At 36.0% G+C, this 26,186-nt stretch overlaps 1 protein-coding gene across 1 annotated transcript in view; it reads right to left on the reverse strand.

The window, feature by feature from the left end:
- The window catches only part of LOC145661734 (chymotrypsin-1-like), a 46,988-nt gene extending 21,006 nt beyond the window's left edge, over window positions 1-25,982 (reverse strand). Inside the window, exons 1-5 of the mRNA XM_081727068.1 lie at window positions 25,971-25,982; window positions 24,769-24,814; window positions 21,466-21,516; window positions 18,169-18,290; window positions 12,436-12,560 (exon numbers count right to left, since the gene is read on the reverse strand). Coding sequence (XP_081583194.1) covers window positions 12,436-12,560; window positions 18,169-18,290; window positions 21,466-21,516; window positions 24,769-24,814; window positions 25,971-25,982 — 356 coding nt within the window. The remainder of the gene's footprint in view (window positions 1-12,435; window positions 12,561-18,168; window positions 18,291-21,465; window positions 21,517-24,768; window positions 24,815-25,970) is intronic.
- Between the last annotated feature and the right edge of the window lie 204 nt (window positions 25,983-26,186).

Genomic DNA, 26,186 nt, shown 5'->3' on the forward strand with positions numbered 1-26,186 from the left:
TACATTATAAACATTTATACATATTTTACTTTTAACATATGTGTAAATAATATTAAGATTAATATAAAACTTTTCTGATTAATTTCAGAACGGAAACTCTTTAACTGGCAATACATGTTTTGATCTCGTGGAATTAAATTTCGACAGAAACAGTTTTAGGAGGTAGATTTATATCAGTGCAGCACCCAGTTGCACTAATGATGAGAAAATATGCCATCAATGCTGGACTCACAGCTATAAAGGAGCCATAAATATAAAGGTAACCAAAAAACTTCTGTCGCTTATTCATCAACTAGCTTCAAACATCCATATGTCCCCTTAACACGTACTTGGACGACCAAGAAGAGTAACCATCATCATCGTCGTCCTTCTGCCAATGTTCTGCAAGGCCATGGATTCCATCGCGGGAGAAATTGGCGTTCCGTGAAGGAAAAAGGTATCAAGTGCATTTTGCACCTCTACTAAGGATTTTAACTGGCGTTCTCTAAGGTGTGTCCAAAAAAGGAAAAGCTGATAATCGGACTGCACAATATCCGGGGATGTGTCGGATGTAATAGTGTTTCAAATTCAAGGCGTAGTATGGCGTCCCGGGTCGTCCTAGTCACGTGGAGCTCAAGGTTGTCCTGTAACAGGACCCTTTGCGATTCAGGAGTGCTGGATCCAGAGTTTTAATTTTTTCTTGAATACGGCTTAAGTGCTGACAGTACAAAGCTGCATTGATGCTCTGACCACCTGGTAACAATTTCCGATGCATGGTACCAGGAGCATTTTTTCTTTGCCTGTTTTGGTATAGATTCATGGAATGCAAACCAATGATGACAGCACCGCGGAGCTGCAAAGAGGACCTACTTCTCATCACATATCAACACTCTGTCCAAAAATGGTTCCTTCCTCTGACGAGACAGCAAAGAAACACAAGTGTCTGCTCGCGTTGACTTCTGGCCGACAGTCAAATCATGTGGGATCCATTGACCCAACTTCTAGTGCTTTCCAAGTTGATAGAGGTGCTGCCGAATGATTTCTCCACTCATACTTAATTGTAGTCCAGTTTCTCAAGTATCTGGCCGCTCTTCACCTAAATTCCTGTCTGAAGATTTTCATTTTGTCCATGTGTTGGTCTTTCGGCACGTGGTGTGTCTTCAAGAATTCGAGTCACCATGATTAAACTTGTTAAACCACCGCAGCACTGTCCACAAAGTCACGACACCCTCACCAAAGGTCTGGATATCTTCCTCCACGTTGGAGTGGCGTTTGACCCCGATTTGAACTTGTAAAGCATACACGTCCTTATGACGCTCTTTGGAAGTCCCATGTTTACTTTGTCCTTACGCAACTTCACGGCGTAACTGAACAGCCACGAGCTGGTAGTATGTTTGATGTACCCACACCAACACCTGACCTTCACCTCATATCCATTCTCGTTACACTTATTGAATACTGTACTAGATGATGCTCAGGAGTCAGAAAGATGACATTGTAAGTAAAGGCTAAAATTGCACATTTTCACATTTCAAATTAGCACATGTTATGACACAGAACTGCGTGGATGTAGAACACAGAATGTAACTGGTCACATACTCTACAGTAGTAACTAGTTATTTTGGACTAAGAAAATAACCGAGCAGATACTATTGAATTTCAGGACACTACCAAAGAGCCGTCGCATTTTGTTAACAGTACGCAGAACGCTTTTTGTATCGCCTCTTTAAAAGTTTATTACATTAACGTTTGAGTCGCTGTTAGAAAGAAAAACCATTAGGATTTAATGGAAAATGTAACAATCATGTAGTCATTTGTAAACAACGTTCGTATTCCCGGTATAGTCTATTTCGCTCAAACATTTTTATGGGGTAATCAGATACATCGAAATTATTATCCAACAGCACATGTTGAAATTAACCATTATTTCTATGTTTACGGTTATGGAAACGTGGTAATTCACAATTTGATCAAATTTTCCAATCTGTCGTGTTGCACTATTTCTGCGTGTCTTCAGTCTCTTCTATGTTCTTGACCTTATAAACGTTTTTGTTTCTTTTTCCCCATTATTTCTTTTCTGCAAGTACAACCTATCAGAGTTTAGTATTCCATAATTTCTTGAGATACCCTTCAACCGATGTGCATAGCATTCTGACGTACACGGGGACACTACTTCAAAAAAGGTATTTCAGTAGACCTGTTTGATAAATAGATGCCTCTTACTTTGATTGACACTTGTTATGAGTTTGATGCATGATTGTGCATCATATATTTCCACTTTATTCTCACTACTACTTAAGAACAAAACCATTTGCATTGTAAAGTAACACAATTATACGTGATAATGATATACTTTTATTATTGGGCATTGCAGTTAATAGCACTGTTTGAAAACAAAGTCTAAATTTACGCCTGTAGGTTCAATGGATTCTGTATGTGGAATTATATAGTAATTTTGGACAAATATTCTGCAGTACGTAAATTCCTGATTTTTAGTCCAAAGTTCTCTTTCATTTCACGAAATATTCACGCCTAGTTCTCATAGAAGTATAACCTGAGACATCCGCAAGAATATGATCCAAAGAGGGAAACACATATGAAAAACGAGACATTATTTCTAGACAAAATTCCTCGGATCGAATATCTTTTTTTGCAATAAGTCTAAGTGACGATTGTGGCAAGAAGCATTAAAATGTTAAAGAGGTAAATATTTCAGTTAACTATTTGACAATTGTGAAATGAAACTTAAACCATCATAATGCATATCAATCCTCGATGAAAATATTGTGATTGCTATGTTCGATTGATCGAAAGCGATAATTTCAACTAAACAACTGATTTAACAACGAAAGGCGTTAATTCACTCTAGCTGACCGAATTATTTCAATTTCCCTACGAAATTAAAAGTGAAGTGTTCTTTGAGGTAATTATATTTACCACAGATTTTGTACAATGTACGAAAGTTGTATGAAACTTAAGTGTCCTTTTGATGGTAACTTTGAGAAGTTTATAAATGATGCTCTATTTTTGTACCTTCACGTGCTAATCTGCCCTAGACTACTGCTAATATCTTTTTAACTTAATGTCGGTAACCCAGACGATATCGCTGGAGCACGATCTTAAAGGCATTAGTTCTTGTTGATAAACTCTATAGAAGTATTCCTTGATATTGGCATAAAAAAACCTTACATGCTATGAAATACATACATACAAAATGAACGGTTGCCTGTATGTTTAGTGTGAACGTCAGTCATGAAACTATTGCTCCCCTTACGAAAAGACAAATAACCCATAAATACTGATAAATATACAATTGTTACTCTAGGAATAATAGGAAGAACTGAGGAATAAAAGGTATTTGGTCAGCATGGTGTAGGCCACCTTTCCAATGCACAAATCTTTTACAGAGGTTGTTCAGTTTACATTTGGTCAAGTTCGACTTACCTAAAAATTTAGAGGAATCCATGGCGTCAGGTTCGTAAGTGCTCGATGTGTTTCCCTTGGTTCCTAACAATAGCCTGGCAGCGTAATTTCTACTGTAGTAGGCAGTGGCGAATGGTGATAGTTTCAAGAGGGTAGGACCAATGTTATAATAATAATAATAATTATAATATTAATAATAATAATAATAATAATAATAATAATAATAATAATAATACCTGCATTACCTATATTATCTTTATACAATATAGATCTTCCCGTTTTTCTTCTCATCAAATATGTCTATTACTTTCTTCTTGCCTAATATCCCTCAGAGTTCATTTCTGTAGCGATTTAAGCTTACGCACAAGTCTGTACTTACTCATTATACTCCTTCGGAATTTTAAAATTTTCTTCAGGGCACCCGTATTCTTGTTTCACATGGTGTTGGAGTAACTGAAACACTTAATCTCACATGTAACAAGCGAAGACATTCTAGGCAGGCCGGTAGCCAGCCCAAAAATGTAGGGGAAAGGGGGGCGATCCATCTACATTATAGTTCATCATCATATCATAGTTCATTCGCAAGCCTGCCGTGAAAAATTTAGGGAGGCCAGGCCCCCTAGACCCCCCTGGATACGGGCCTGATTCTAGGTACACTTCTTGCAGACCATTTCATGAGATGCATTGAAGTAAATTAATAGGTCTAAGATACTGATTTTCGTCGTGAAAGATGATTGTCAGTTCATTTCGCAGCTGATTACCGTTGAAAGTGGGATACAGTTTAAGAAGATTCTCTAATTTCTTCCTAAGCAAATCACTGAAAACTGTTCACAGTCAAGTAGTTCTACAGATTCTAAAGGAAATAAATCAGGAAAATTTGTTTCCATCTGAACTTCAAGTATATCCAAAATTTCGTAGGAGAGGGCTTTGCTTTTCCTTACCACCCAACTGCAACGAACTAATATTTACAAATAATCCACAGTTTCTTCTGAACGCAGTCAATGTTAGCATGACTCCTTTGTAGCTAAGCGTGACATATTTGAAGTATATCTTCTTTTACAAAATATGAAACAGTTTATCGATAGATATAAATCGCCTTATGCAGAGTCGCTCTGACACGTTATTAGTGCCATACTAAAGAGTTCGATTAATATGTTTTCCCGCAGTAGTCAGGCCTTTAGTATGACGCTCATCATATGTCAAAACGACTCTGCATAAGGCCTAAATATTTTACTACAGAAACACAAGAAAACAAATTCACATGAATTTAACGGAATTATAGACCATCGACAGCACTTATTCGATCCAGATCTCAGTTTTATAACGAAATTCACGTATGTGACTCATAGCTGATCTTAATTTGCTGTAATGCAATTTAATTGCTTCAATTGAGTATGATCGGGTGGGGAAGATGGACTATCACATTATCTGCGCTTCACTGCTGTTTCGTCTACTTACTAAAGCAAACTCTGCTTGTAAAATTTCGTTTTAATTATGTTATTCAAAACACACGACAGGCTTTCAGTTGTCATTTTGTATGTCACTTGATTCTCCTTTAAAAACAGAATCATACTTTTTTTTCATACACTGCTCTTTATATGTTAACAACTCCAAATATTTTTTTTTTGTACCGATACATGCAGAACTCTCTTGCCCTCTGTTTGTTCTATTTTCAACAGAGGCGTTGGTCTTCTTTCCTTAATAACACATTAATTTTCAAAAGACATAGAGGATTCTTTAATAGAAATTATATTATGTTCATTTTGTTATATTGCGTTGCGTTAGAATCCGCAAAATTATGCAAAGTTGGTACGGAATGGGGCCCACGTTTACTTGCTTTTTATTTGTTTGACATATCGAATAGAAATCGAAGGTTTCGAGAGAAACGCTTTATGTAGAAACGAAAGTCGATAAACGCTGAGGCCGGTCTCTTTCGCAGGTTATTACCAACACATTCTCTCGCGGAATTTTCTGAGAAGCTTGGCGGTAGTTCTACTGCCGCCTGAGACACTGCACGGTGAGCCTCCCAGCAGTGGTGCTAACCACGATTTCTTTATCGAACAATAAAATATTTTTCAACAGAAAATTATCATACATTCTGTGACAAGGAAATGAATTAATTATAAATAATAATTTCTGAAAGTAAATGGGTAGGCCGGGCCTCAGGGCCTCTTACCACCCTTCGCCACTGGTAGTAGGCTTCTCTGTAAAACTGGGAGGATAATCTTGTCCCATTCCCTTTTCACAGCTTTCCAAAGTCTTTCCACAGTTGTCACACTCCATTTTCCCAAAGCCTGCTTCAGCAGTCCAAATCCACAATAGTCCATACGACTTGCATCTGGAGATTTAACAGGTACCTCATTGAAAGGCATCACCTCTATACTACTTGCCTCCTCCATCTCCCTGTAGAATGCGAGGGACGATCGTGAGGTATGTGATGAGGCCTTGTCCATGTAAATGCGCACCAGATTGACGTCATTTCCGTACATTGTTGGAATCTCATGCTCGTAGATCGGCCGCATGATCTGCTCTTGAAAATACTGCGAATTTGTTTTGCAGTTCTTCGCCACCCTATGAATCGTCAGGTTACCTCGGTAACTACCATGAACCCTTTCGGGAAGGATTCTTTACAGACACGGACCCACCTTCTGAAGTTCTTGGCGCTTTTCTCTCAGTACATGATGGCTCTCGGTTTGCCGCAGTTGCAAAAGGTAAATCCATGCTTCATCGAGCGTTACCACGTACATCCACCTTTGTTTTGTCAGATGCCGTTTGTACAGCTTCCGGGCGATACACTTTCGTTCCTTTTGGTTTGCATCCGTCAGAAGATGTCCGCGAGCTTTCATTACTTTTTCCAGCTTGAGTTGATGGTGTAACATCTCGGTCACAGTCCCCAAAGACACGTCAAGATGATTAGCCATACACCTTTGTGTTGGCGGATTTTCTTGCATTGGCATTTTACGAAGTTTCCTCTGCATGGTGGAGGTGGCCTTGGCGCATTCCCGCTTCCTAGGCAAATTCGTCGGTGATCCAAATGGTGGAGCTTCGTTGCCCTTGTACTTTTGAATAACATTTTTCATTCCACTTAAACTGATGTTGCTACCGTTCTTCTTGCACTGTTTTGTAATGACAGAAGTACTAAAGTGGGCGTCATAAGGAGCCGCAACATACCCTTCCCAAAACCGGCTTAGTTTGGGCGGCATTTTGGTCACAGAGAGAAACCCACACACTTGGAAACAAATTTAACTCAACACCCAAAACAATGGTCCTGCTTTGTGCGTTATTGTCGTCCGCGTGGAAATACAACTCCGTTTCCAGGAAGCCACTGCACAACACTGCAGGACGCCACGAGCCAGGTCGGGTAAGTCCATTCTGCCCGGGAGGCCTGAAGTTAGTAGTACCAAATACGGTATATAAACTCTTCAGTACAAACAGATGGACACGAGACTCAACACTTTCTATAATTAATATTTTAGGGAGATAGGGGCTATTGTGTTATGTTTCTGATCGCATCACAGAAAACTGTTATGATATCAATTTTAACATAGCGTCTAGCATATGGAATTTCTTTATCATATCACATTGATTAACTAGAAAGCCATAAAGGGTTTGGTGAGCTCAAAATGTGTCAAAAATTCAGCATCTCATGAAGAAAGAATTAATTTTCTTTCTGACGACATGGTTCAAGTGAGTTTTATCGGGCTATCTAAAATGGGTTTTCCTAATTACACATTCCCTGAAAAGTATATTCTAGAGGGGAAAGTGAGTTCAAAGATTTTGCAGAGAGATATCTTTCCAATGCAAAGAATGGGCATTTCAGCTAATAAGGACAATTGTAATCTAGTTAGTGGTTAGAAGATACAAATGTGAACCAGTATTACAAATTCCATTTGTTTCTCTGATTAATGCAACGGTAATGTTCTAACGCGGTTGCTAATACTCATAAGTAAGAAAATTATGTATTTTGAGTAGAATTCTTTTGTACATATCACTGTGTTAGTATTTATATGCTTTAGATACGACACCACTCATTGGATTATTTTTTTTCTAGCTTAAGGCACACTACAATGTATGACACTACATTTCAACACTTAACAGTAGTAAAGTTGTTTCTTTCGCTATGGATGATTATATTTATGTAAGATTACTTATTATAATTTTTGTGCTAACCCGCTAAAAATGGAATTCGCTCGAACAAAACTACAGGAGAGTTTTAAGCAATTCCAGATATTACGTGTCTTCCGTATATAAAGCGTTAATCTCTTCTAGCAATACCTAAAATAAGCTGTCAACCCGCTAATGTGAATGGAAGAATGAAAATTGAGTGTAGTGAAGCTTGAGTATCGAAAATAACTTTCGTCGTTTCGACCAAAATATTTCGAAACAACATGAAGAAATAACATATTAGTCTCAGTCAGACCAAAATCATAAGTATGCAACCAACGTTGGGCAGCCATATCTGTTGATTCAAAGATTTTATTTTTGAATAAAAACACATATTCTGAGTGTACAAAGGATACATTAACAAGTGAGACTATTTGGCTGATAGTCAACGTGGTGAGGACTGGCACTAAACTAAACTCGCCAAATTCTCACTTTCCTATGTGTACAAACAAGAATTTTGCGTGTACAAACGTGGAAGAACAATGCACTAATGATTGAGAATATTTGGCTATTAATCGATCATTTTGGCATCAATCGATATCGTTAGATCGCCTGAAAATTAATTTTTGAGACCTTAAAATTGTTTCATGCACAAGCACTTGAGATCAATTTGGTGTAATTGGCAACGGATGAGGAGCTGTCTAATTGGAGGTTGCTTTCCTTTCGTTTTGTAATGAGGTTTCTTCGAACTGATCTGAAGAAAGAGTTGAATATTCGGCCATGGAAATTACATTATTACCAGGAGTTGTCACCGCAATACGGTGGTAGTCGGTTAGAGTATGGGCAGATTATACTTGCTTCGTATGAAAATTGGTCCCATCTTTTGGTAATATTCTGTCATCAGATGAAGCCATGTTTTAAGTTAGGGGGTTCTTAACTGGCACAATTGTTATTATTTGCAGGAAAGGATCCAAGAGCGGTTACTGATAAAAAAAACTTTGCGAAAACATCATGGTGTGATGCAGCATGACCTCTCGAAAGTTGTGAGTCCATACGTCATTCGCGACACAATGAATGTAGAATGATGTCTCACTATGCTTGCAAATTTTGTTCAAGTTATTCTATCCATGTTGCACAATCACAATCTAACCTATATGAGAGATAGGACCCGAATCATCTCGTACATTCAGTTCGTACGTGACTTGAAATGAGGTTCTCAGAACGTCTTTGCCTCCTTGAATAGCCAGCAAGGAGTTCTGTTCTAAAGTTCTGCTCTAACGCCGTACGACTTCTTCCTCTAGAAATAGGCGAAACAGGAACTTATTGCACCAGACCAAAAATTCTTCGTTAATTGGAGGATAAAACTCACCAAGTTCTTGTTAACTTACCGCTTAAGTATTTGCCGATGTCTATTGCAGATATCCAAGCCTTTACGAAAACTGGCGGATAACGGTGGTGCTTATGTACAATTCTAGCAATAAACAGCAGTGCTACTATTGTCAAAAATTGCTCTTTTGTTTTGTGAATAGTGGTTAAATATTAATATAGTTATAAACAGTTTTCAATAGTGAGTTAATTCTCACTTATCCTGTGTATTCGTATATATGTAGTGATTTTGGTACCCTCACGAAGACAAATATTGCTAACTCAAGATGACAACAGTCGGTGGTGATTGGGATCTGCGTAGCACGTCATTGATGCTAATCGATATCAAATGGAACACGATAGGCGATCGTAAGTTTCAAACGCACATGTTTAACCGTTGGAGAAAAGGGACCGCTTCAAACACTTGGCAAAAATGGCTTTCTATTATTATTATTATTATTATTATTATTATTAGTAGTAGTAGTAGTAGTAGTAGTAGTAGTAGTAGTAGTAGTAGTAGTAGTAGTAGTAGTATAGTTAGTATTATTAACATGAGCAGTATGATGAGTAAAAATAATAATAATGAGAAGAAGACAACAAATGTATTGTTGAGCCTTTTAAGTAGCAAAGTACTTCGGCCCGTCTTGAGTCTCCTGTAGCACTGCTATAAAAGTTTCAAAATTCACAAACAACCATACCCCAGCCGGGATTCGACGTCGGGACCCTTGAGTCTCTGGCTCGCCGCTTCAATCAACACGAACATGAGGTCGGCAATAAGACAAAAAAGATGACAAAGAAATGATAATAATAAAATAAATAATAACAAGCTAGTGGGCGACATTAGGTTTCCCGCCTGAAGATCTATCTACAACTTCGTTGGATATCGTCGGAAATGATTTCTGAGCAGCAAAAAGAGGCTGAAGAGCTGCCGAAATAATATATTCGGAGTTGTCAGGCCATTATGAGCACGAATAAATGCAGATTGATCTCATTTCCGGTTAGAAATCTCGAACCAGAAGTGGTCGCAGGGCAGCCGGATTCATATATTCTGGGTCCCCGGGCTATAAGGAGAAGGAGGATATATACTTTGACCCAACGCTCTAGTGGTCACTTCCAACCGGAAATGGTCAACTTGTATGCCCTGTTAATCTCCGGAACCGGAAGTGAGATCAGAAAATTGATTTTTTATATAAAATCCTGACTGGACGGAGACAACAACGAATAGATTTTAATCCCGATTTTCCACTTCCGATCGGACGTGATCTCTCGAAATCTAACCGGAAGAGACCAATCGGGAAGAATTATATTCGTTGTCAGCTCTCTCCGATCAAACTTCCAAATATGCAATCTGTTTAACGATCGCGCCTCCGGTTCCGGAGATGAACGAGGAGGGGGCTACGCACCAGGTGAATACAATAGGGGACCCATACTCACATTTGTCGGACCCTTAGCGGTCGAACAGGACACGCTGTATCACCCTACTTCCAGCAATAGTTACTGCCGTACATGGACGCCAGCTACCAGGTACATGCCCTACCACCCATAAACCTCGTAGCCTTAAGAAGCCCGGAACTTGATAACTTCAAATGGAGAGTATTTCCTGTAGAAATTACTGTACTTCGCAGCGAATTACAGTACTACCCCTCTCACTTCGACCATAATAATAATAATAATCCTACACAACTGGTTCTCAATTTAATTTCGATCACCAGCCCCGTATTGCCACCCCTTGCCAGAGACTCCCTTATAATTTATGGCTTGTAATAAGCTTATGTGGAATATTTAATATACCTATTGCAGAGATGTTACTATATACATCTACTTCTATAATACTAGAATTCATTTCTTGTATATAGATCATATAGTATATAGTAACTTTCCTAAAAGCGAATGAATTAAAACCAAATTTGGTCAGTTCATTCATATTACAAATATCGAATCCGATCCGTCCTACTGTTTCAAAATGGAGGAAGTTTGAAAATTTTGAAACTTCATTACTCGTTTAATTTTGGGTTATATGATAAAAAATATAGAGCATTTACATTCTTCTGGTATTTCAATATGCAGTTCTCATTAGTTTCATATCGTATATCTTTCATTTAAACTGATTTTAAACCAACTCTGTTGAAAATTTTTAGTAGATCAATATTTGGTTGTTCTTGATAGTATGTATACATTGTCTATCAGAACAAAATTTAAAATAATATTTGAAAATATTTTCCGGTATTAGATTCTAATTATATTCATCTCTTTTGTTTATCTTTGCGCCCCCAGTTTGAGAAACCCTGTCCTATAATATTTCTTCTTTCTGCGGACCTCATGTTCGGGTAGGTTGAGGCATAAAGCCGGCGACTCAAGGGTCCCAACTTCAAATCCCGGCTGGGGTATTGTTGTTTGTGAATTTTAAAACCTTTATAGCAGTGCTAGAGGACACTCGAGATGGGCCGAAGTACTTTGTTACTTAACAGGCTCAACGATACATTTACTGTCTTCATCTCATTGTTATTATCTGTTCATACTGCTCATACTAATTATAATCATACAACTACTACTACTACTACTACCACTACTACTACTACTACTACTACTACTACTACTACCACTAATACTACTACTACTACTACTACTAGTAATAATAATAATAATAATAATAATAATAGAAAGCCATTGTGCTTGAAACGTTTCCCTTTTCTCCACCGGGTAAACGTGTTCGTTTGGAACTTACGATCGCGTATCGTGTTCCATTTGATATCGATTACCATGAATAACGTAGTAGAGATCCAGATTACCACCGACTGTTGTCATCTTGATTTAGCAATATTTGTCTTTGTGAGAAAACAAGTTCTAATGTATCACATTCTGGCACGTGTGACCAAGGTACATAACTTTCAGGGGCCATGGAGAAGATCATTCTCCTTCCTGTTTACGGACGTTGCGAATCGTACGAGTAAGCATATTTCTATCTTTCAATATGTCCTTCCACTTGTCCAAATTTCAGTGGGATACTCATCGAGGAGTTGGATAGCTTTCCTTGTTAGATGTAGATGTTACCAATATGACACGAGAGATATCCTTAGAAATTATGAAAAAATGTTTCATTACTGAAAACAGGTAGATGTTAGAAAGAAAGAGAAAATATAGGATTAAGGATTTATAATTCTGGGCTTTCTGCACAAATGACCATGCTACCCCGTCATGTTTCTGAGATGACGTCCCTCGGCAAGCACACTATCAAGGGAGATGGAAAGAAGGAAATATTGGAGAAGGAAGGAATTGGCCTGGGGCCTATAAGGTAGGTAACACACCGACATTTGTCTGGTGAGAATGAGGAAAACCTAGGAAAACCTAATTCAGGACGGCTAGCCTGAAAAAGGTTTGAGCACTTTTTCGACATTGTGCCCCACCGAAAATCGAACCCAGGACCACTCACATCGAAGGCTAGAGCGTTAGTGACTGCGCTACTCGAGGCCACAGAGTATCGGATCAATTCAAATGAAGACTATTACTTATTCACGTTCCAAATGTATATTGGGCAGTAGGAATAAAAATAGTAAGTTTTCTTACCCAAAAAGTGTTGCATTCGTAATCGTATATAATTCATGGACTATGACTTGAGAATTCGGAACATCTCGTATTTGGCCTTCTTCCGGATAACCTTGGGTAACATCATGAATTGCTCCAGCCACAACCTATAGATCATATAAACATTTACAATTACATAAATATTTACACACCAATTTTTATGTACAGTTGAAAATGACTTTTATTTAGATTACATATTTCACTCAACTAGAGACATCGATTTAATCGCATGTCTCATTTGCTCAAGAAGAGTACCAATATAGTGCTGGAGATATGGTTCATCATACTCTGGCTTCAAAATCGTTGAACTCAAAAAGTGAAAAACAGTATTCCTGGTATTAGTTCATATACTTCTTATTATTCTTTATTTCTGTTCACTCCAAGATAAACAGGAAGTAATCTTATTCCACTAAAGACATGTAGAGAATATTAACACATAGCATCGCTTAAAGTAATGGTGTACGTAATGGCAACAGCGTTGTATTAAGTTATACTCTGTCCTTTTATGTGGACCGTTTGGATGCCAAGTTGTGTAACTCCGAAACTGAACTCCGTAACTTCTATTCGTTTCTGAAATAATTTTGGACTTCAAGTTTAATGTAAATCGTATGAGGAGAATATCATTCGCTATCACAATTAAAAGCAAAAATCATAATTGAATTATTGGTTGCGACCACAGAATAAATATTATTTCTTCATGAAATATAGAACTTCAGAGTCCTTCCTTTAAAAAATCCCACTTTTCAGTTACGACACTTTCCCTCCAAGCGATAAATGTATTGCTAAAATAATGAAACGAGAAGGATGTAGTACAGAGTGAGATTAAATGTTAAAACCCAAATTTTATTTGATCTACTTGATACGAGTACAATTACTTATTATAAGAATGTGCTCTTGTTAACTCGGCAGTTCAAATCCATTGCATAAGAGATACAAAATTACCAATTATACATGTGGTCATAAGTCTTCTGATATAGAGGCCCGCAACTAGAGGGGCCAGGGGTGGCCTGCCCCCCCTAACCTTTTCATGGCCCCTCCAGACCTCAATACAAAATGCTATTATTAATACTAAAATCAAATTTAGATATTTGTAAAAGAATTTTTAATGACTTGGTCCCCCATTTCTTATTCTTGCACCCCTAAACTTCTGTGTCTGGTTGCGGGTCTGGATAGAATAGATAGAATAGAATGGATAGAATAGATAGATATCTTGATTTAAAGAAAAAAATCATTAATCTTTCACCATTGTGAACGCCAGACGCCAGGAAGTATTTTCTCTCAACTTTCGACAAAACTAAAAATACATATACTTATCTTTACATACACATGATACTGCAATTCGAGTTTCGTCCACGTCCAATACACCTATCCAATCATTCATTACATGCTTAATGCCGTTTCGACATTATCAATCTGGCTTATTATTAAAAAAAAGGATATCCGAACTGATTTGCACATCAAAGGTTGCAAGTTACTCTACTAGAGGAATTTCTGCTATCTTAACAGCACACTACTTCTCTCAAATTTAATACATGTTTGCACTCTTTGTGTGTGATAGGGTAAATATATAAATTGAAGCTCAGAACTGCATTAGGGATAAAACATTTTAAATTGCCAAGCTTTATGACATCGTGATTCTTATTTATATACTTCACTGATTATTACCTCTAAAATGGTTCTATAACAGACCAAAGTAAGCAACGAGTAAAATTAGCTGAATTCAATAATATTAAATCTTACCCTTAGCAACCTAAAATTTAAATGCTTTTCATCATAAAACATGAAGCAAAAGTATCTTGTAAGCTTAGGTAATAACATCGGAGGAGACGAAATCTTACAATTCGTCTATTCAATCAGCATAATGTGGTCGTCATCAAGGGACATATGTCTTAAAGGGACATAAAATATTTAACAGAATTTCCCTACTCTTTGAAACCCAAATAATTCGATTTCCTAATGACGTCTTTACTATAGTGGTCACACGTCATAATTTAGATACCTCGTGACCATATGGTTAGCGCACGATCCTTCAGTGCTTTAGATCCTTTTTTGATTCAATTAAATTAGCAAGAAGAATTTTGCAAAATTCTCAATGAGACGAAAAATAAAACTCTCCCCTTAATTTCCAATAATAGAATCACTCTACAGAAAACTGCTTTTCATATTTTTTGTACGAGAACAGATCCGTTTGTAAAATTCCTTAAAAACATAACTTATTTACCGAAATTCATTAACGCTTTTACAGTATTTTCTATCATTATTAAAGAACTAAAATACAGTAATTTCATGCTACTAGAAGTCCGAAATGTTAATTGTATATATATTTTAGTGATCCTTATTTATATAATTCAGTGCTCATTAAGTCTTACCCTTTAAAATTGTTCTATATCAGGCCAAAGTAAGCAATGAGTAAAATTATCTGAATTCCATAATATTAAATCCTACCCTAAGCAACTAAAATTTAACTGTCTTCAGATTATAAAATATCAGGAAAGAGTATTTTGTTTGGATAATTAGTTTGAATTAGTTTGGATAATAATTGCAATAAGCAAATGATATGAAGATAATGACTTTTAGACGATTATAGATGAGTAAGAAATAACATCAGGCTTGTGTTTTAAATGAACAGCAACTGCAAAATATGTCACGTTCCCGCTTTCTATTATGACGTTGAAACCAATATCTAAGTTGACAGAATTCAACATAGTAGTCAATGACGAAGATAAATACCATTTCATACGATCCTACCTCCGTTATACTTATTAAAGATTTGATGTCACACCCTGTAGCCATTCCCTAATTACAAGATTCTATTGCATCTTGTATGCAGTATGCAAACGTATTCAAAACTTGAGGTAGCTTAGAGTAGAATTTAATATTATTTAATTCAGATATTTTCCGCGCTGCTTAAGTTGGTCTGATATGAAACCATTCTCGAACAAGAAACTCTAAACAACTCGGAAGTCGAAGAATAAGGACACAACTAAAATATTTATAGACAGCTAAGTAGATATATAAATACTATAGATTACATTTTGCGTTTAGCGTTTACTTCAGACACAAATCACAAAGCACCTCCTGAGAATCGAACCCTAATCTCCGACTCCAAAGACACATGTAGTAATCACTTTGCCACAAAAGACCTCAAATATTATAGATATGCACAACAAATCCTATCATATTCACATTGTCAGTAATATATATTTAATAGGGTGGAGCGTTTTGCAGTTTTGTTGGAAATTCAATGACGGCTAGGGCGGAAAAGGTGTCATTAGTGGCACCGACCTTACTGAATTTTTTTATTTTTATTTATTTATTTATTTATTTATTTATTTATTTTGGACAACCGATTACCCTACCCCAGTGGACTTAAAGTTTTTTTAAGTGTTTGGTTACGCAACACGCTCAACACCAATGGCAGAAAAGCTACTTGTGGCCGTTTTTAAAGTTATCTGATGGCTATAATACAATTGTTTTATTAAAAGAAACTTGTGGCAATGCTAGTAAATAATTTTAAAATGTTTATGAGTCTAAGTACAGCCATATTAGCTCAGTTGTTGGAACTATGTCCAGATTTTGTATGGAATGCCACGTTAACAATGATCATAGTCATAGCTCTTGATATAACATGATTTGTTTTTGGCTACTCATCGCTTGTTATGTACAGCGACAGCAAATGCCATTTAGCGCCAGGCTCTACAACATCGTGGTTGCTTATTTTGGCCACGTTCTTCGAGCGTCGTCGCAACGTCCGTCTCCGTTCAGAAGATCCGCGCACCTTCCGCTCGCCTCGTTGGCTCCAGAACCTACGCCGACGTTTCTAAAATATTCTCGCTCGAAGTTCGGCGGTGGTATAAATATTGCGTACTTCAGCCAACCAATCCTACAGGCCAGTTTATTGCAGCATAAGCTTTAACTGTTTTAGCTCGCTGTTTCTGTTAAGACAGAAAGTTTGTGTATTGTACCTAAAGTTACAGTCTTCTTACTGCGATACGATTCAGAAACATTTTGTATACTTTGCTTTCAAGTTCGGGAGCAAGGGAAAGCAAGATGAAGAAAAAGCCTAATAGCAGACCAACACGGGAAAGTGTGAAACGAGGCTTATTTGGCACTCCAAGTGAAATGAGTGAAGTGCAGTTACCCACGTACGCTGATGTTATGCGACATTATCATTGGTTTCGAAGTGGTTTAAGTGGTGACGAAAGTAACTACATTACCAGTGACTCATATTTGTAAACTAGTTGGGCGAGAAGTTGCATATATTTGGCGTAAAATAAGCATACCTGTGGTTTCAAAAAAGAAAGTTTTTGACATGCTGAAAACATTTTATAATATGTGTTGCACCAAGGAAAAGCATTTCAGTCGACAAGGACAAGAAACAACACTTCGAGCAGGTTTTGTTGCACACGCGGAAAAGTCCCCTTTTTATATTGCGTTTTGCAAATATAAAACCGCCGAAGATTGCAACTGTGAGAGGGCCCGCAAGATTTCAAAACGAGAATTCAAGTTTCTTTTGGACCAGAGAACATCACGGAAAATGAGCATTGGCAACATTGATGTCCAAACAAGCAAATCTCTTTCAAAGATGTTTTCCCGTAAAGTGAGCGGCTTTAAGGGGCAGACAACCAGGAAGGACGCTGGAAGTGTTGAAGCAAGTCCATAAACTAATGTGATTAGGCATTAGACTCTAAGATCAAGCCGCCCACGTAACTTAATTGTTCCGAAATTAAACTTTACAGCTGAATTACTACGACATGATTAATTGGACTAAATGTCTAACAGAGCTGCCAATCACACGAAATATAACGGATCAGCAGCTTGAAGAAAACATCCGAACTTCAGCAACTCTAACAACAACATTCCCTTGCCATAGTCAAACTGTGGAACGCATAGTGAAGCTGGTGTCCGAGGTAGTGTCAAAACGTGCTTCCAGAACGCAAGAGATATCTACGTTAGAGCGAAACTGAAGTCTAGAACAAGAATGCCCCGCTTCGAGACCAAGAAGAACTACGCGACCTAAGGTCAAATGTCAACGTATGTCTCGATGTGCAACCACCTCCGCGTGGTGAGTTCTGAGTTATTTTGCATACAGAGAAAAATAAGCGAAGGGTCGCACAAAGAGAATCGTGTTATATCAAGGGCTATGCCTATAATCATCGTTAACGTGGTATTCCAAACAAAACCTGGACATTAATTCCAACAACTGAGCTAATATGGCTATACTTAGACTCATAGACTCGTAAACATTTTAAAATTATTTACGGGCATTGCTACAAATTTCTTTTAATAAAATAATTATAATATAACCATCAGGTAACTCTAAAAGCGACCACAAGTAGCTTTTCTGTCATCTGAGTTGTGCGTGTTGCCTAACCAAACACTTTAAAAAAACTTTAAACTTTAACCACTTAAAAAGTCCGTTGGTTCAGAGTAAGGGGTTGTCCAAAAAAATCAAAAAAATTAGTAAGGTCAGTGGCACTAATGACATCTTTTCCGCACTAGCCGTCATCGAATTTCCAACAAAAGTAATATTTAATGATTCAGGTCTGATTTTGAAATATTTTTTAAAACTTTAACTTTAAATAATCTACCGTAGAAATCTCGAAAATACTTCCAATCTTTAAATATGTTTTAGAATAGCTAATTAACAATATCTAATTTTACGTATGACTTATAAAACGAAATGCATTATAAAAAAGAAATTTCAATGCTAACTTGATATGATCCGTCAGCGTTAACACAATGGGCAGCTGTTACCACTATGTCTTCTCTGATTAGGCTGGCGCCGCACACTAAGCTTCCACCGTTGTAAAGAAGTACAAAGTATGGCACTTCACCTGAAAGAAAACAGTACAACTATAGTCAAGAAAATATACAATAAACTAAATTATGTTTATATTATGCATATTATAATTTATTTAATGCATACTTAAAAATTTTTGCGAATACTACAGATTTTTGTCTTTAGATTGTACTTTTGTGAAAGCAGTAATATGTAATACTTAAAAGATATTACTTTATGCGAACAGGTACTAATGATACTGTTAAAATATATTAGTTCTGCTTGAATTCGAGAGCAGTTATTTAGATAAAGGAACTTTTAATGAAAATAGCTATTAGCAAGGAAATTGTTGCTATTAATGGTGAAATGCTGCCCAATATTTAACTTTCAAACTATGTTACTACGCATCTTACCTTAGATATTTTCAACAAAATTATGATTTGGGGAGAGAAAATTTACTCCTAAATATGCTGTACCCATTTCTTTCTCAAAATATGTAGTGTATAACAAAGTTTACACCAAATGTACTCATATAACTATGATGGTACCAACGATTTACAACAATCATATCTGGACTCACAACATATCGTTCTTTTACATAGATCCCATCTGTATATCATATTCATCTGCAAGAAGATGTTATCCAATCTTTTGTAAATGATTTTATTTATCAAAGTTCATCAAAGTATCTGAAATGGGTCGATAATTTGAATTGTTTTAGGATCACAAGCAGATTCCAAGCCGATTTGTGTTTTTAACTAAGACACGGATAATGACGAAATAATTAAACTTTGCCGAGAATTTCCTAAATAAGATTTAAGTAATTGTGAAATGTTGTAAGTCTAACCGTTTGGGGGTAAATTGCAAGAGCATACTTTTGAAATTCGATTAACATTAGGTCAAATTAAATAGAGGGAGAGAAATAATAATGAAAATCTAGATTCATTTTCGTGGGAAGAAGAGAAAATTGAGAAATACATGTAAGTCCGAACAAGTTTCATCGAAGGCATCCAGTTGTCTGTGAGTATGGACGGGATTGCCAGTGGAGTATCAAGCTACACACTCGCACAAATCTAAAGGTCCCAATTTGACTTAAAACTGAAGAAAAACTAAATTCGACCAATTTCAAGTTTCTCTTCTCCAAGAAATACCTAACTAAAAGATAAAAGTCGGGGATTTGCCGAGGAAACTTTTGGCTCCTTAGTTTTCAAATTGTTTTCCCCAAATTAGTTAAACTACATGCGCAATTCGCCGTATTTACTGGTCTCGCATGTCAACTACGGAGCTTAGAAAATTACATCACTTGTTCGTACCTCCGTGTTGCCAGCTGCCAACAAACTTCACTTTTGTTTTCGTTTTCTTTGTAGTTTTGTTTCTTTTGGTGGAGGGCTAGATTCTCAAGGCTGCAGTGTACGTGTTGGTGTTTTCTCGTTTTAAGGAATGTGGTAAATCTTTTCAAATGAGATATAAGTCATTTCTTTTTTTAGAACGTACACTGGGCTACCAAAAGTAATTCTGTCCTAGTTTTCGAATATCACGCAAAAGCTCTCAAAACTGTATCTTGATATTACATTTGCCATTCACGGGTTGTATTGATTTTCTGTTTTCAGATTTGTGGCTTATAATTTCTACATGTGTGTGTGTGTGTGTGTGTGTGTGTGTGTGTGTGTGTTGTGTGTTCTACTTTCATGTATCATTGTTGTCCATCTGCAATATCACCTGATTTTTAAGACAATTTCACAATTAGCAGTTGAATTTCAAAACAAAATGATCAATCAATTTGTTACCAAGGTACTGCTAACACTACTTCTCTCGAGTTTGTCCGACATAAGCAGTTGCCGTGCGATTTTGAATCCTTTCCATTGAGAGTTAAACTATTAAGCTAGGGCAATAAGGAGAGACACATGGGCTGTCGAATAAAGTCTTACTCCCTTTCTTCGAAAGAAAGCTCAAAGAAAATGAAGAAACGTCTAATAAAAAAGAAAGAAATACTGAGAATAACTTCGTTGTATTCTTTAAAAAATTAATGAAACATTATTTCGCATATTTGCAACTCTAGGCGATGTTTCTTCCTTTATTTTTTTAAATTTTCGAATTAACATACGAAATTTATGTAATCATTGTCTTTCTAATTACAAACGTTTGAATTCATCTGAGTTTGATTATCTTTTACTACAAACATCTTCCTCTGATATTGACACTACAGATGAAGAAAAAAGAGACATATAAATGTAAGAAATAATAACATACAGAAATAAAAGTTCTATTTTTCATTAATATCTCATTTGCATTCGATGTGACCTTCTTGCACAGTATCAGATGTTTTCTTCCCATTGTTATAGATACCGAATATGCCTCCAATCTGCATAATTTGTAGATCCACTTTTAAGCTACATAAAAAATAAAAGATACTTGATAATAGGTATTGTGATGCTTCAGGCGGCAATAGAGTATCTTTGGCTTCTCTAAAAGCAGCCTGCTAGCACATAAATTCAGTCACGCAAACCTACAACCAGAAGGAAGGTAACATTGCATGTATATAAAGTGTGTACGATAACTTTTATTAATTGTTGGAAGAAACAATTTCTATAAAAATTCATTCTTTGAACGTCTCCTTCAGTAGTTTGATGAAAGGGTCCATAAGATTATTTGATAAATCGAACAAAATGAATACACAATTGTTACTATTAAAACAGTAATACACTTATGCAACACAATGTCTCAAATTAAAACCATATCGACATTTTATGTGCATACTTACGGTGTTCCATAATTATATTAAACTAATAGGATTTAATGTGATTAAAATAGTTCGTATATATTTCCTTCTGAATATTAAAAGTATGTATTTTCTCTTATTAATTCACTAATTTTGTAACACAAATTACATTTTATTTCAATAGCATTTTCCTGTATTGTAAATACTAATGGTTTTATTCATATGTTTCCAAAAGTAGATATAGATATTATTAAAGCTAAGATTGTAGACATGGGCATATGAAACCTGAAATAAAGTTAGGAAGAATTTATTTCTGGACTAAAATATGAACAGTTAGATGACCTTAAACTATGAAGGTTGAAACTCGAAACACTTTCGCTCCATTTTTTAAATGCATACATAATATTAGAATTAAATCTTAGTGCATACATCGAAAGGAAAAATCCTTAGATATAAAATATTAGGTAGATAATTGTATTATTATAAATCAGATAAACTATTGGGATTTTACCTTCTTGTGCATCACGTCCGTTAGTAATTCTATTGGAAAACTCGTAAATTCCTGTGGATGATACGAAATCTCCAATTATTTCTTTATTAACATCTTTCTAGAAAGAGAACAAGTGTATGGATGCAATTTAAGATAACTAGAATACACCAGCATAGGAATGAATATGAACACTATAATGAATATGGGCATATGAAACCTGAAATAAAGAAAATAAAAATCTAATTGTCGACTTAGTATATCAATATATCTAATGCCTCAAACTATGGCGTTTGAACACTATTGCTCCAACTTCTCTCAACTATCATTATTATTACTTTCCACTAAAATATATAAATTTCTATATTATCATCTCATTTTACCGTAACAGTGTCTACCTCATGTTTGATGATCTATTAAATGACAACATTTTGACCATATTTTGAATTTTTACAATAACACTATTTAGCTAGCTTTTGCCATATTTCAGAGACCCAGATTATTATGCCACAATGTTTCTTATGACAAATGTGCCGAAATTATCAATGTCTTAATTAAACACTACGAAAACAAATACAGTTGAAAGATATGTATAGACAATCTTTTTATTAATTTATAAGTAGATCAATCATAAACTACAAAACATTTTGGCCGGGCCATAAAATTGTAAGATGTATATGAAACGCTCTAGTTGAAGCAACGTTTCACCCGTCCCTAGACGCAGAAAATATAAATTGAACGTTATAATAAGCATAATTCGTATAGAAATCGGATCTATAAATTAACTTTCTTCATTTAATTTAATCTTAATTAAATTATGCTACTACATCTATCTTCATGAAACCACATCTATGTAGTGTCCTCTTTACTACAATACATTTTTTCCCATGTTTGGCACACATGATAAGCATATATGGTTAATTACTACACCACGTTGTACTCAGATCAACACAAACTAAAAGAAATGACAATATTATTAAACAATCGCTTAATACAAAGTGTAATAATACAGTAAATAATAAGGTTTAACTAACTAACTAACTAACTCGATGGCCTATGGAACCCGGAGGTTCAATGCCGCGTTCACAAAAGCTCTCCACTGACTTCTATTCTTAGCTAACTGCATCCAGTTCTACTTTGTATTCCAATCTCTGCGAGATCCATATTGCCGTCCCATCTGCGCCTAGGTCTTCCTAATGGTCGTTTTCCGATTGGTCTTCCAGTCAAGACTTTGAAAGCGTCTCTACTTTCTTCCATTCTAGCTACATGACCAGCCCACCTAAGCCTCCTAGACTTGACGACCCTAACCATGTTTGGTAAACCGTATAAATTATGTAGTTTCTCAATAACAAGGTTTATTAATCTTAAATTAATACTTTAATAAAACAACTGGGCAATATTAACAAATTAATATTAATAATACTTAAAATGTACTCAAATATCTTTATGTTAATCAAAATTAATGGTTTGTAAAAAGGTTTGATGGCTAATTAAAGTTCCTGGTGCTTCTAGTGATCACTTGAACCAACCAATACCTTGATATAGGAAAAGTACTATTTTTTATCATCTAGTAGCATATGCTTAGCTAACATCAAGGACTTTCGTTTCAACTTGAGTTTTGCAAATATTTTATTTTACTTCTTTAAAAATGTGCTTAATATAGTATTATTTATTTAAATTTGTATATGAGTATAATGAATATTTAAACAAATAACAGTTGTTAATTGCACTTATAATTTCTGACATCCACCTTCTACAAGCCAAATGAATCATAAAACCTAATGCATTATTCATGCAAAGTGTGTACTGAACTTAATTGTACATTATTCATGCAATGTGTGTACTGAACAATTTTCAGAATATTATTTAAAAAATAATAGATTTGATACTATTGTTGCAGGTAATGACATTAAAACTTAAACACCTGCGCAAATAGCATAGGATGCTGACGGCACTCACCAAAGTAGTCTGGTAGTTTATATTGTACCTTTGGGCAATGATTCATGTGTGCGGGTCCTTGGTAGTGACTCCAGTAGAAGAGATTAAACAGTGAAAGTCAAATCGTGTGTGTGGATATGTATAATGGGGAATATATTGAACTTCAAAAGAGGGCAGATCTTAGGGGCGCGTCTATCAGGTGTATCAGTGTTCAAATCTGCAACACTTTGTAACGTCTCACGAACTACAGTAAACATGGTGTATGTGTATATGTACAGGAAGGACGAACTACATCCAGTAGAAACAACTACAAAGTAAAACAAGTTTTCTGGGCGGGACTTCAGGATACTGACTAGAAATGTTGATTGAAAATGTAAAATCACCTCAGTGCACATCACAAAACGTATATGGACGAACAAAGTCCGTCGGTAACTCCATAAGGCCAATATCCGTCGCAGGGTTGCTATACCGAACCCTTTCATCAGTGGTGAAAATGCTGCAAAGCGAGCTCAGTGGTGCCAGAAACATAAAATCTTGACGTTGGATGGCCTAAAACGTTTCATATTTCCAGATGAGTCCAGTTACAGTTTTTTTTTTTTTTTTCAAACAACAGAGAACGTGTTCATGTGGAGAAGCTCCTTCAATGCATAAACAATAGACTGATTGGTACCCACAGTTAAACCTGCTACACAATGGTTAGATTACAATGACAATGAAGTTGAACTTCTGTCATGGCTCACTATACCGCCGGATATCAACTATTGGAAGATCTAATAAGGAAAAGTTTTCTTTCCCCAGGTGCAACTGCTAAGCTTGTCATTGTGCTTTAAGAGAAATGGGTGAAAATCCCTTTGCAAATGTTGCAGGACCTCTCTCAATTCTTTCGAAGTCGCGTCGCTGGTGTACTGCCCGCCGAAAGCACCTCAACACGTTATTAAATACAAATTATGGTTTTGTTTTCTACCAAATGTTTCTGTTTCAATGCGCAATATCTGTGTGTTTTGCTTTGGCCCAAGTATAACATAATCATATCCAAAAATTAAAAAAAAAGTTTTATACTTGGTTACTTAATTTATCGTTCCAACTGGACTTTACACTAATTATTCAATCAAATCAATCTGTTGAAGATAAATCAACACCAGTATTGTAAACTCCGGACACCATTTCGCAAGAAATTCTTACTTGCAGCTAGACAGTAGGATAACTGTTACAATGGTTTAAGACAATTTAAATTATAGTTTTTAAAACTTAGTCATAATATGGTTCTCTTAAAATATTCATTTGTGAATAAGGAAAAGAAACTGTTGCAACAAAGACATACATGATGACATCTTATGTTTTAGTGGTTCATTGCAGTTGAAAAATATGTTTCTTGACAATTATACATACCTGTATTTCTTGAAGGCAATTTGCTCCTAGCTGATATTCCTTCGATCTGAAATATATTTAGTACAATGTTTCTATGAAGAAAAATCAACCAACACAAGAGTAACTACTTCAGATATTGATACTAGCTATTTAAATAAGATAAATTTAGCAGCAATACGAAAGATTCAGAAAGTTAGAGCAAATAAAATCTTAGAGGTATACGTATTATTTCGTATATGCACTAATAAAATTAATGCAAAACTCGTGTAAAAGTGGAAGAAATCTTGAAGAAACCAAGATGGTATTTTTTCAACGACCTTGTTATATTTTACAATCTACCTTCTTATTATTCCAATTGATTTAAGTTAGTCAAATGGCGGCTGCTCATAAACAACGTGTGAAGAAGATACTGAGGATTTCTGATTTTTTATAATGAAGAAAGCGTGCTTTATTTACTTTTTTGCTTCAAAACTTCAAAAGCTCTTAATTACTATATCTTAAAAAGTACTGTTTTATTAAAAGTACCAAGTTATGAAAAGAATTTCCACATAATACTACTTTCTGAGGACCACTGTCCGTTAGACAGTGATTTGATATATATACAGGGTGTTTAATAAGTAATGGTCATAAACTAAACCGAAGATAGTACACGCCAAAACTAACAAAAAAGTCTTAGTAAACATGTGTCCGCAAACGCTTCGTAACGGAGATAGGGGCTGTCGAAAGTGTGGGAAAATGAAGTTTAGAGGCGAATATCTCAAAAAGGATGAATCGGACAGAGGGCGGTCCAATGAATGACTATCGAAGTTAGACCTGCGCTATGCACGCTTTCGTGGTACCAGGTCGAAAGCTCGAAAAGATACAAAATGGTGGACAATGTTTACGTGCCGTGTGTGGTTGCATAAAAAGCAGGAAACGAGAGAGGCAATCGAAGTGTGGTGATGAACGTTGTAAATGGCTCCAGGAAGAATTCCGATAACTAATGCATACGTACAAGTGTGGCAGCACTTCGGTAAACCAAACGGTATGCAAGGCACTGATGAAGCATTATGTGCTAAGCAGTTAACGTAACGAATATCCGCAAACTGGATTGCAATGGGAAAAGCATTACAACATTCGAGTATGTGGGAGGCGAATGTGAAACATTCCGTATGTTGAACGCGTAAGTGTATTACAACAAACGAAAAATGATGGACATGTCGTGTTTGTTCATATTAACAAACAGAATTCGTCATGTTGGTAATGTGTACAGTATTAATCATAAGGTAAACAGTAAATACCAAGATGTGTAACCGCAGAAGAGATGCATAAGAAATTAACTTAGAAGTGTCGTCCTTTCATGCGAATGCATGCTTGTACCCGTCTTCGCAAAGATCCACGTACTCGTGATAACATGTCGGCATCCTGTTGAATATGTCCGCAACATTGTTGCAACAGGG

This window comes from Thermobia domestica, chromosome 10, assembly GCF_964235325.1.
Source record: "Thermobia domestica chromosome 10, izTheDome1.hap1.1, whole genome shotgun sequence".
In the NCBI taxonomy this organism is placed as follows: Eukaryota; Metazoa; Arthropoda; class Insecta; order Zygentoma; family Lepismatidae; genus Thermobia; species Thermobia domestica.